General features: G+C 35.3%; 2 protein-coding genes across 2 annotated transcripts; both read left to right on the plus strand.

The window, feature by feature from the left end:
* Nucleotides 1-965: 965 nt before the first annotated feature.
* On the plus strand, nucleotides 966-6,401 carry LOC117985722 (clavesin-2-like). Its single transcript, XM_034972489.2, has 7 exons — nucleotides 966-1,168; nucleotides 2,395-2,551; nucleotides 2,741-2,870; nucleotides 3,007-3,138; nucleotides 3,979-4,089; nucleotides 4,205-4,310; nucleotides 5,277-6,401. The coding sequence occupies exons 1-7, from the start codon at nucleotides 1,030-1,032 to the stop codon at nucleotides 5,426-5,428; spliced, it is 927 nt and encodes a 308-aa protein (XP_034828380.1). The 5' UTR covers nucleotides 966-1,029; the 3' UTR covers nucleotides 5,429-6,401.
* Nucleotides 6,402-7,777: 1,376 nt separating this feature from the next.
* On the plus strand, nucleotides 7,778-11,287 carry LOC117985768 (alpha-tocopherol transfer protein-like). The gene is made up of 7 exons (XM_034972555.2): nucleotides 7,778-7,945; nucleotides 8,595-8,754; nucleotides 9,124-9,253; nucleotides 9,546-9,677; nucleotides 10,090-10,200; nucleotides 10,337-10,442; nucleotides 11,064-11,287. The coding sequence occupies exons 1-7, from the start codon at nucleotides 7,807-7,809 to the stop codon at nucleotides 11,213-11,215; spliced, it is 930 nt and encodes a 309-aa protein (XP_034828446.1). The 5' UTR covers nucleotides 7,778-7,806; the 3' UTR covers nucleotides 11,216-11,287.
* Nucleotides 11,288-13,617: the final 2,330 nt, after the last annotated feature.

Here is a 13,617-nt window from a genome sequence, read left to right on the forward strand (position 1 = left end):
TATTCTATAAATTTAACATTTGTTGTACCGTGTAGTACGGAAAAAAAGTTGCAATATTCAGTCAGCTCTGATTTCCTAGACTAGTGGTAGCGTGAGGTGTCACGTACTAGGTACGATGGCACCGATAGATAAATGCGTTTTCTGCATGTTGTCTGACACCCGTGGTGTCGGTATTTGCCACGTAGATACGGTCAAAAATTCTCTTTAGTAAACAACACCATCTTGTTCTGCAATAGAAAATTTTTCAGTGACATCTCGAGGCTATATAGTGGCAGCTAATAGGTGACCTACCGCTTTCCTAGAAAGTTTCCTGGGTAAAAATAGCAGGGAATTCTAAGGGATTCTACCTTTTCATATTTAGTCGTTTGAGATAGAAGTAAATGTTCAGATTCATAAAAACTGAGCTCGCTCTATCTAGAAGGTTGTTAGGTCTAATATCTAAATATTTAAGTAAGTGGCAAACTGTTAGAACTTTATAACAAGTATAACACCTAATGTACCTACACAGTTAATGCAATAAAATTTATTCTATTATATTATTCTATTCTATTCTATTCTATGTCAGTGTATCAGTAAGTTGTATGCCATCATCATTATCAACAGAGACGTCCACGGCTGGACATAAGTCTGTAGGGACTTCCACACGCCACGATCTTGCGCTGCCTGAATCCAACAGCGGCTCCCTGTGACTCGTGATGTCGTCTGTCCACCCATTGGGGGGTTTGTGTGTGATATTTTATAATAGAGCTTTTAGATTCGAATTCAGTCTCCTTTTAAAAGGAAAAAATTATCTAATTCAAATGACCTTTATAACTAGGTATATTTCCAAGTGAAGCAATGAATAATACTTAGGTCTAAAGAACTATAATAATATCGATATAACATTTAATCGGTGAAAGATAAGATTTTCAATTATGTTATGTGTACCTATCAAGCGTATTTACTAGTCTATTGTTTTCCTTAGACTGCCACAAGAGTTGAGTTAATAGTTTTAATTTTGAACATAAGTATTTTATGTACTAAAACAACATGTCAATACGGCCTCTAAGTCCTGAACTAGCGGAGAAGGCCCGCGTGGAGTTAAATGAGGATCCTAAAAGGATAACCAGTGACTTGCAACATATCAAGGATTGGCTGGCAAAACAGCCCCATATTTATGCTAGAACAGGTCGGTAACTTTTATTTAGCCTTGTTTAACATGAGTACCAATTTTTTTTCTTAGTATACAGTAGGTTTTTAACCAGGCATATCATATTTTAGTACACTGGGGCCACTAAAAATTTCGTTTTTTTTTTTTTCAAAAAAACAAACCGACTTCAATAACCACAAACACTAAAAAGTAAAAAAAAAAATGTAGTATTACCCAATATGTATTTGTACGTAACTAACTGGTTACAAAACACTGGTTTCGTACGCGGCCATTAGGATGTATTCAAGAGTAATCGGAGTTCTATAATAATATTTTTTGGAGTCGTTGCCAATGAGGGGCCAATGTGTGTGTTTGAGCCTTAATAGCTCAACCGGTATAGGAGTGGACTGAAAACCGAAAGGTCGACGGTTCAAATCCCGCCCGTTGCACTATTGTCGTACCTACTCCTAGCACAAGCCTGACGCTTAATTGGAGAGAAAAGAGGGATATTAGTCATTTAATATGGCTATTATTCTTAAAAAAAAATGTGGAGTCACAAAACAATATAAAGAGTAGATAGACGGTTTGTGCGGCTAATTGGCACTGGCTCCAACAAATATTACTATAGAACTACAATTACTCTTGTATAGATACATAATATAATATATTGGGTAATAAATTAAATTATTTTTTACTTTTTAGTGTTTGTGGTTATTGAAGTCGTTTTTTTTATTTTTTTTAATGTAGGTAGGTATTGAAAACCTGCCAAAAATCAAATTTACTCTCGGATAAGACTTATCTTATATTGGTGAAATCGGCCCTAAGAATACTTTTTTATAAAATATATCTACCCACTGTGCGAGATCAATAGGAATTTTCATTTATTTTTAAGTATTCACTTTATTTATACCTACTTCCCATAGGAAGGAAAATAATAGAAAAAGGACAGACAAAACAGATATAAAAGGCAGCCTTATCGTTTAGTAGCAATCTTTAAACAGCGAAATAGTACTTAGGTATAAAACATCATCAACATAATATCAGTCAATCGGCAAAATTCTTTACCCGAACCAAAGATAATATATTAAACGAACATAAATTTTCTACTCCCACTACTTAGCGTAATGCTTATTATAAAGGTGGCTACAATAACAGTGCAACACATAGGGTTTGGATCGACAACCTTCCAGATTTTAGTCTGCAGCTAGCTACCTTTGCGTTTTGGGAGAGAAAGACTAATTTATTCTAAGTAACTATGTTTTCAGATGATCAGTGGCTGATAACGTTCTTGCGAGCCTGTAAATACAGCTTAGAGAGAACCAAAGAAAAAATAGATCTCTATTATACTTTACCTTCCATCACACCTGAACTTTATGCTTTCAAACATGACGATCCAAAGTTTGATGAATTCATGGACTCAGGGTAAGCAGGTTTTCCCAATATAAATTGAAACTCTAGTTGATCTTAGTCAGAGAGAGTTTTTATTTGAAAATATAATATGAAAACCTAGTGTACAGTAAATGATACGGCAACGCTAATAATTATCTTATGTAGAACTTACTTACTTTGTAGCAGATATTAGTTTGTAGTACGAAAAATTTATATTTCTAGTGGATATGTCATAATGCCAAAGACAGCGACTCCTGACTCGCCGAGACTGGTAATCATGAGATCTGGAAAAATTAATCCTGAAAAAATTAGCTTGATTGATGTGCTCGGCATGTTACAGATTATTCAAAAGGTAAACATAAAATATCCTTGTTAAATAATATACTTGACTCGAATATTTGGTCTTCAAGCATAATCATGAGCCAAGACCATTTGTTAAGCGCAATTTAGCTTTGATTTTGTTACTTGCATTTGATGATTTCTTTCAGATTTCGATGATGGAAGATGATAATGCCATAGTAAGTGGCGTTCAGATTATTTTAGACCTGGAAGATATCACTATGGCGCATATGTTACAAGCGACACCAAGTTTAATGAAGAAGATGAGTGTTCAATCACAGGCAAGTACCTTTTATAGTTGACTCGATTTTTCAAAAATCTGATGTGCTGAAGTTGCCACCAGGACAGCCTGCGGATTACTTACGAGTAGCTCCTCGACCACTTACAACAGACGTGACGTGTTTCGGTTGGATAATTAATTTAATCTCAATGAGTAGGTAGTTGGGTTAGAAACAGAGCAGGAAGGTTTTATAGGAACATGACCCTATAAAACTTTTGTCTACCGAGTTTGTTTTCCTTGAATTTGTCTAGACAATTAGTTCGTAGACACAGTAAATAAGATCTGAAGTTGGAGCAGTTGGGTGATGGGTATCAGAATGTCAATTTTTAGGGTTCCGTACCTCAAAAGGAAAAACGGAACCCTTATAGGATCGCTTTGTTGTCTGTCTGTCCGTCTGTCGGTCTGTCAAGAAACCTACAGGGTACTTCCCGTTGACCTAGAAGTTCATGAAATTTGGCAGGTAGGTAGGTCTTATAGCAGAAATTCGGGGAAAAATCTGAAAACCGTGAATTTGTGATTATATCACACAAAAAATTTTTTTTGTTGTCATGAACAAATAATTAGTATTTTCCATTTTTCGAAGTAAGATAACTATATCAAATAGGGTATCATAATATGAAAGATCTTCACCTGTGCATTCTAAAACAGATATTTATTTATTTTTATGCATCATAGTTTTTGAATTATCGTGCAAAATGTCGAAAAAATACGACTATAGTACGGAACCCTCGTTGCGCGAGCCTGACTCGCACTTGACTGGTTTTTTTAAACGTGATCCAAACATTTCCCATATCGGGGGTGATTTAAATTTTTCATTTACACTTGTATTATATTATTTTAGGATGCTGCACCATTACGAATGAAAGGCGCACATTATATCAATTGTCCAGTTGCTTTTGAAAAACTTATTAACTTAATGAAATCTATGTTGAATGAAAAAAATAAGAACAGAGTAAGTATCTTTCGATAATAAACAGCCTTAGAAAAGGTAACACCTGTGACTAAAAAAAAACAGCTTGAATTCAATACTTCAAAATATTTATTATTAAAATACTGTCTTGTTGTAGCTTTTCGTGCATGGTAAAAATTTAGATAGTCTGTATCAACATATACCTAAGTCCCTTCTGCCAGCGGAATATGGAGGGGATGGAGGACCAATTAGAGAAATCACAGGTAACTTTTTAAATATTTTTAAATAATTTCTAACCCTATCAAACCAGCCCGCTTCTATTTTATAAGTATATCATTACTCATCAGTTATCACCAGGTGAAAGCGCAGCCAAGAGCTAACTTTTCCATGAAATACTTATTTCAATAATGGTACTATTTATAATTTATTATAATTTATTTAAGTACTAATAGTAAACCTATTATGATGTGGGTAACGGGCACAAACCACGATTAATTTGATGAGTTGCATGGGTCGTGGTACCATCGCAACTGGGTCGAAATTTTCACAAATAAAATCATCAAATTAATCTTGGTAAGTACAACGGGTACTACACCCACATTATAATATGTCGTTAAATCACGAACTAAGCTTAAAATCACTATTAGTAAATTTATCATGCGCTAATTTAGATGTACTACGCGACAGTTTGAAATGGAAATCAGGGTATGAGGCGGTGGGACGCCCCGCACACTCGCACGTCACCCGCGCTGTCCCGCACCGCTCTAGCGCGGGGACTGTGCGGGTGTGCGGGGCGTCCCCACCCCAATTGCCATCTAGATTCTAGATGAAGAATATTTATACTAATTATTTTGTTTATTTTTTGTTTTAAACCTTTTTTTTTATTTATTTTTTATTTTATTCAGATACAAGTTAGCCCTTGACTGCAATCTCACCTGATGGTAAGTAACATGCAGTCTAAGGTGGGAGCGGGCTAGCCTGGAAGGAGTATGGCAGTTTTTATTAAACCCATACACCTTTGGTTTCAACACGGCATCGTACCGGAACGCTAAATTGCTTGGCGGCACGGCTTTGCCGGTAGGGTGGTAACTAGCCACGGCTGAGGCCTCCCACCAGACCAGATCAGAAATTTAGAAATTATAAAATTCCAAATCCCTACCAGGAATCGAACCCGGGACCTCCTGGTTTGGTTGGTGGTAATCAGTGTAAATAATTATTGGATGTTGCAGATGCTTGGAAAGTTAAACTCCGCCAATATAGTTCGTGGTTAGAAGAAGATTTGAAATACAAAACAGATGAGTCAAAGCGACCTGGAAAACCTAAGACTGCGGAAAGCCTGTTCGGAATCGAGGGATCTTTCAGACAATTAGAATTTGATTAGCTTTTATCTTTTGCCGTTTGTAGAAAGGATTGTTAGAATGCCTCAAAATAGTTTTAAAAAGAAGCAATAATTTTACAATTGAATGAATAAATTGATGTCTTAGTTAGTTTACCTTAATTTGCATGTGTTTGCAAACATCCTGCATTTTGTTTTTCGTTTTGAATCTAAATATACCTATTACAAAACCTAAATCAAATTTTGTACCTATCATTTAAAATTTTTATAAGAAGATTATGATGATGATAATTAATCTATATTCTATAATGACCTTTATAGTACGTTGATAATATGATCAGGTAGGTACTCACTCAAAAACACAGCTAGGGAATTTTATCCGATGGCTGAAAATGCCTATCAGTAAGAGATAAGATTATTATTAACTAGATGATGCCCGCGACTTCGTTCGCGTGGATTTAGATTTTTAAAATTTCGTGGGAACTATTTAATTTTCCGGGATAAAAAGTACCCTATGTCCTTCCCCGAGATATAAGCTAACTCTATACCAAATTTCATCAAAATCGGTTGAACGGTTTAGCCGTGAAAAGCTAGCAGACAGACAGACAGACAGACACACTTTCGCATTTATAATATTATATAGTATAGTATGGATGATTTTTAAGCTTAAACGTACGCTTAAGGTAAAGGTAATTATACTATTGTTTGAACAGTTTTTGCAAGAGTTACTTGTTTCATAGCATAAAATGACAATTCGGCCATTGAGTCCTGAACTAGCAGAGAAGGCTCGCATAGAATTAAATGAGGACCCTAAAAGGGTTCCCAGCGATCTTCAACATAATATCAAGGATTGGTTAGCAATACAACCGCACATTTACGCTAGAATAGGTCGGTAGGTCATTTTCACGTCCTAACCCACAATATTAGTACGTAAGTTGGTATTTTACTCAATCCATTCCTACACTAGCAATACATGATGGGATTTCTAAAACTATTCTGAAGAAAATAAAAAAAAAATGATTTTATACTTTGACGTAAGATTTTTTACACCTTTATTAGCTGTTATCTATCTCCCAAAGCCACCATGATCCAAGCAAACATCCAAACAAACGTTCCTCCCAGTGTTGGAGACGGTTCACTAATGAATGACAAAAAACGTATGACAAATTATCAGTTCACCAAAAACTTTTGAAAAACTAATCAAATCACAAACGTCGTATACCGCAAACATATCATTTTACAAAAGATTATTTGACAAATATTCTATTCACAAATGTTTTACTTTGCAAATTTGCTGAATATTAAAATATCATTTATAAATTTATTATTTCACCAAATTTTTTTTTTAATAAATAAACTATTAATAAACTTAAATAAAAAAAAAAACAACCAAATAATTTATTTTTCAAATTCGCGATTTTACAAAATAATAGAGGATAAATTTATTATTTGATAAAATAACTAATTAACAAACAAACAAAAAAGTCTGTTTTGCATACATATGCAAACCCCTATGCAACGCAGCAATAATATCATGGGGTATTATGGCGGGGCCCGTAAAAAAAGAAATAACTCACGAAGGGGATGGCGGGTTAGGTTAGAAGAGGTCCTACAGACCCCGCCATCCCCTTCTAACCTAACCGTTCCGAGTCGGAGTGCCCCAAGTCCCGAGCTCGCTTCGCTCGCTCTTGATGATGGGAGCGGGGAGGGAGGAAAGAGACCCCCCCCACTATAGTAAGTGGTCTCTTCGGTCGGCCCGGTCGACATATAAATGATTTGGTGAATCCTTAAAGTATTTATCAAACATTTCATTTTATCAAACAATTCATTTTATCAACAAAAAAATGCGATATGTTGTTTTACTAATTAACACGATTAAGAAATCAATTGTTTGTCAAATGATATTTTATGAAATAACAATTTGTCTGGTAATTTGTTTTATCAAGTGAATTATTTGTAGAAACATAAGTTTTATAACGATCATAAAATGATTCATAATTTTGTCATAATTTGTTTGGGAAATGAAACTTTGTCATTTGTTTTTTGTCAATTGATCGGTCACCGTTGGAGACAAAACGCAGAGAAGCTGTCAGCTTTTACAAAATAACGAAGGTCTTGCACGCGCTGGTTCTTAGTCCATAATAGTATGATGACCGAGGTAACTGCCAGCCCTCGAGTCACCTATGGACTCCCTATATTTTTGATAGTTTAAAAATGTTTTAAAATTGATAATTTTATTTTACTCTTAATCAGCTCACCTTAATTTTTCATAATATGAGTGTGCAGAAAGGAAATTTAAATCGATAGCTAAAAATGCATATCAGAAATAGATAAGATTATTTATTATTTTTATGCCTTTCCTACATTCATAACAATTATTGCATAAACAGTTTTTGCAAGAGTTACTTGTTTCATAGTATAAAATGTCAATTCGAACATTAACTCCTGAACTAGCTGAAAAGGCTCGCATAGAATTAAATGAGGACCCGAAAAGGATTTCCAGTGATCTTCAACATATCAAGGATTGGTTAGCGAAACAACCCCACATTTACGCTAGAACAGGTTTGTACCTACTGTGAGTTTCACGTCCTGTTGCAATTTGTAACCCGCAATATTAGTACGTATACATGATTAGGGTGATTGTCCGTGATGGAACGGAAACAATGGATAAACAAATATGAATTTGGAGTAGTAAAAATCATAAAACTTTCCTTAAAATTGCATTACATAGATTTCATCTCAGTAGTGCGGTTGTCCTCCGATCCTCTAATTGTCAATTGGGTACGGAGTACGGACTCTTGAAAGAAATCTGGTTAGACCAAAATAAACGTGAGAGCTAAAAAGTCTAAATCACCAAAATCAAAAAAAGTGTTTGAAATCACTCCTGGTTACTTTTCGCTTGACCACTCACATTGAAAAAATTGCGTTAAACTGTTGATGTTTATTATAATAATAAGTTAACATCCATACTAATATTATTATAAATGCGAAAGTGTGTCTGTCTGTCTATCTGGCTGCTAGCTTTTCACGGCTCAACCGTTCAACCGATTTTAACGAAATTTGGTACAGAGGTAGCTTGCAACCCGGGGAAGGACATAGGCTACTTTTTATCCCGGAAAATTTAAGAGTTCGCACAGGAATTTTAAAAACCTAAATCCACGCGTACGAAGTCGCGGGCATCAGCTAGTTTATAATAATTATGTATTTCCAGATGATCAATGGCTGATTGCATTTTTGCGAGGTTGTAAACATAGCTTAGAGAGAGCTAAGGAAAAATTGGATCTTTACTATACTTTACGAACCCTCTCACCAGAACTTTATGAAATCCGAGATAATCATGATTCAGTTTTTGATCATTTCATGGACTTAGGGTAAGAATTTAACACAACAAAATATCAAGATTGAAATCCTGTTTTAATATCATAAATGCGAAAGTGTATGTTTGTTTAATGCTTTTTATCCCGTAAAATCAAGAGTTCCTTAGGTATTTTTAAAAACTTAAATCCACGCGGACGAAGTCTCGGGCACCATCTAGTATAACTATTAGTAAGTCTTAAGTATTTGTATTCTGACTAAAGTATTTTACACCTATCTACGCCGCTATTTTGAAAACATATTAGATACACAAAATGTTATATATTACATAAATCATACAATCATGGTCTTTAGCAAAGTAAAGTACCTATAAAATATTATTATTTAGCCAAGATCTCTTGATGAAAATTTTCTTTTTCGAATAGCATATACATCATCCTGCCTCAAACAGTATCTCCGAATTCACCGCGTTTGGGGATAGTTCGTCTTGCGAAATTTAATCCTGAAAAATACAGTATGACTAATTTATTTGGCGTCACAATTACAATGCAAAAGGTAACATTTGACTCTTTATTACTTCGTTTCTTATATTTATAGTAAATTTTTTTGTCTTCGGGTAAGTTATAAAAATATTTAATTAATTTAAAATAACTTTATTGTTAATAGATTTACAGAGTGTAAGAATACAGGATACACTTAAAAAACAAAGGGCGACCTTATCACTAAAGTGATCTCTTCCAGGCAACCCATACTTAAGAACTTATAGAACTGTAAGACGGGGAGTCGCAATGTAGCTATAAATAAACAAATTTTATGCCTAATGAAAATTATTTTTGGAAATTATTAGTTGCTGCTGTTGGACGATGACGTTGCGGTTGTGAATGGCACTCAGTGGCTAATAGACGTGGAAGGTTTAACTATGGCGCACATACTGCAAATTACACCTAGTATTGTGATGAAGATGGGTAAACAACATGAGGTAAATTTAAGAGTTTATTGAGATTCCATACCTCAAAAGGAAAAAGGAACCCTTATAGGATTCCCTGTAAGGATCACTCTGTTGTCTGTCTGTTTGTCCGTCTATCGTGAATTTCAAGAAAACCTATAGGGTACTTCCCGTTGACCTAGAATCATAAAATTTTGTAAAGAGGTAGGACTTATAGCACAAGTAAAGGAAAATATCCGAAAACCGTGAATTTGTGGTTACTTCACAAACTAAATTAAATTGTTCACGAAAAAATTAATTTACTAAATCACACAATGATGGCGCAGAGGCATATCTTGTACGATGTTACGGAACCCTGTGTGTGCAAGTCCGACTCGCACTTGACCAGTTCTCGATAAAGGATGTATGTACTTAAAACTGGCATAAAAGTAAGCTTTAATTACAGGATGCTGCACCATTACGCATGAAAGAAGCACATTTTGTCAATAGTCCAGTGGCTTTTGTAAAAATCATTAATTTATTAAAATCTATGTTGAACGAAAAAAATAGGAATAGAGTAAGTATAAGTTTCCATCTACTTCGTTAATCACAACGGCAAAAACCTTGTTCAACTTTGTTTACCTTTGTGATAAAAAAAATCGCTTAAATGCACTAAAACGTTTTAATTACCTAATTTTACTATTTTGTTGTAGATTTTCGTGCATGGTAAAAATTTTGATGATCTTTATCAATTCATACCAAAGTCTCTTTTGCCAGCAGAATATGGAGGGGATAACGGACGAATTAGAGAAATCACAGGTAATCTATTCTATAATAATCTTTACTCGTAAACTTTTTTGGCCACCTTCCTGAACGTGCTTTGCATAAGAATGAGTGGGAGATCCCGCAACTGAGACCTCTGGGGTCAATATACTTCCAATCCAATCCAATCCATCAGCCTGTTTGCGTCCACTGCTGGACATAGGCCTTTCCAAGAGCGCGCCAAATTGGCGCTGCTCATTAGAAGTAGTGCCCATACTGACCACGCTGGGCAGGCGGGTTGGTCAGCGCAGGGCTGTAGGCTATTTCGCACCAGTGACGCTGCTGCCCGTCTCTGGTCTGTATTATTTAGAGCCAATATACTTAGTACTTTCTAAACGAGCTTAAGTCTAGTCTGGTGGGAGCCTTCGGCCGTGGCTAGTTTACCAGCGTACAATATAAAGTTGTATTACCAAGTGATTTAGCACTCCATTACGATGTGCGTATAGAAACCAATTTATGGATCGGTATCCAAATCGGTACAATCAAATTTAGAAACTGTGTTGAGTAGAATCTGAAATACAGTTTTAACCGAACTTCACACAGTAATATGGTGATAGTAAACCTAGTCAATAAAATATAATTGTTGAGACTATTACGATATAGAAAACATTTTTACAGATGCTTGGAAGACAAAACGGCGGCAATATGGCTCATGGTTAGAAGAAGATGTGAAATACAAAACAGATGAGTCAAAGCGACCTGGAACACCTAAGACTGCAGAAAGTCTATTCGGAATCAAAGGATCCTTTAGACAATTAGAATTTGATTAAAGTATTTTATTATGTTGTTAATTATACCGCGACAGTCGCTACTATTGTCAGTTAATTAATAGTAGAACATTCAACATGGGGGTAATGCAATGTCTTACGTTACAGGCGCCGGGATAAATCCGAAGCGCAACGAGGGATTTTGCGAGGGTGATGCATCTAGAATCCTAAGTGAAGCGCGGGTTTTAAAGACGCCCAAGACAAAGATGGCATTACCCCCGCGTTCAATAATCTACTTTTCACACCTCGCGAGACAATAAAATCAAAATCTTCGTATGCTTAGATAGATACCTACCTATCCGTCTTTAGAAGTTTCTGGGAGCAAATCGTTTATTACTACTATCTTCATCACTCGACATTTTTAGTTAAAATTAAATAAATAAATAATTTCAATAAGTAACACCACAATATAACGTTTCGGAAATAATTTTGGAGAGAGTGTAACACGTCCCTCTCATTCACCATAGCCTCATAGATAGAGGGACGCCATCATACGTCGATGCGAGGTAGCATTAGAAGCTTGAATCAATAATCTATGAGGCTATGGTGAGTGAGAGGGACGCCATTATACATCGAAGAGAGACTTAAAACTTCTTGTATGGAACAGAATTAGCTTCGGGAGCGGGATGTTTTAATTTCAAATCACATTACATCCCTAAGACGTAATGGATTTCAGTATTTCATTGCAACATTACAACCCGGCTAAGTCATAGGAATGTTATGACGTACTTTCCCTTAGCTACCATGCTGTAATAAGGAATTCTAAAGCGAGTGGTGTGAAAAATATTTTTTCTAAAAAATGATATGAAATATGCACATTCCATACCCTGTAGATTAAACATCCCGGACCGTATTGCAACTGTCCAGAAAAATAAGTAAGTACATATATTTCTGGACAGTAGGTGTTACAACAGCTGTCCACAACAGACGGAAAGGTTTAAGTGCGGAAACCAGCCCAGAATGAAGAAGAAGAAGAAGCTGTCCACAAAAGTATGAAATTTCATTGAGCGCTGTATTTTTGACCCGAATGATCGGGTCAAAAATTTCAAAGGTTAGATTTTTTTTTGTCGTCATATTATTAAAAGGCGCGAATTGACTGTTCGTTTTAAATTATCTATTAATCAAGTTACCTACTAGATAAAATTCAAGTTCAAGTAAAGATAGTATGGAATTTAATTGCACACCTAATTTGAGAGCGGAGGTTGAGTTAGCAAAATATGTATTTTTTAAATATTTTAATTCTTTCTTTAATTTTTTGGAAAAGCACTATACCTACATGCCTCGACCGGGCGTGCCTTTCTAGCCTCATGTTATAGACACTCGACCAGACAACGCTTACTTCCCGGTCTCGTGCGGTAATGTACTAGGTACATATTTATTACCGTACTCCTACCATACCTACCTACTAGTTTTCTGATTCTACGCTCTACTGCTAGTTATCATGCGCCATTTCGTCGTTGATATCTGCTATTTAGGAAGATTTTGTTGTCCTTTAACTCCAGATCGTCGCGTCGAGATCTTGATTACATCAGCTACCTATAACTGGGAATAATATCAATTTAATTTGTTTTTACATACACATTTATTTAACTATGTTAGTTATGCGGTATTTGCAAAATATATTCTACGACTATGTAGTTTCAACTTTAGTTTTAAGCTTTTATTACTATTACTATACTACTACTACAATAATAAGACTAGATACTCTGCCGAATATAGACAGAACATGAACTTTGGCTAGCTTGAATATTTAATCGAACATTTATCAGGCACCAGTTGGTGTAGGTACTCCATAATCAATTTTTAAATGGATATCAATTTTGTTCATATCAACGTTCAAATAATCAATAACGATATAATAAATAGATACCAAAATCTACGCTCTATTTAGGTATGTACTTACCTACATTCGTTGGTAAGCACAGAAATTCTTTGTTTTGCTTATTTTTTAAAACTCGATTAATATCCCGACTAATATTATAAAGGCGATAATCCCGACTAATATTATACTAATATTATGAAGGCGAAAGTTTGTATGTGTGTGTGTGGGTGTGTGTGTGTGTGTGTGCGTGTGTGTGTGAATGTTTGTTACTCCTTCACGCAAAAACTACTGGACGGATTTGGCAAATTTGGAATGGAGATAGACTATACCCTGGATTAGCACATAGGCTACTTTTTATCCCGGAAAATTAACGAGTTCCCACGGGATTTTGGAAAACTAAAATCCACGCGGACGAAGTCGCGGGCATCAGCTAGTAGGTAATAAAACTTAGATTGAAAAAAGGCAGTTAAAAATATCAATTTATCAATTATACAATACATACAAGCATACACACATAAACATATTACATACAAACTTTGGCCTTTATAATATTAGTCGGGATAAATTCAAATTACTTACCTAC

Source organism: Maniola hyperantus, chromosome 1, assembly GCF_902806685.2.
Source record: "Maniola hyperantus chromosome 1, iAphHyp1.2, whole genome shotgun sequence".
NCBI classification, from domain to species: Eukaryota; Metazoa; Arthropoda; class Insecta; order Lepidoptera; family Nymphalidae; genus Maniola; species Maniola hyperantus.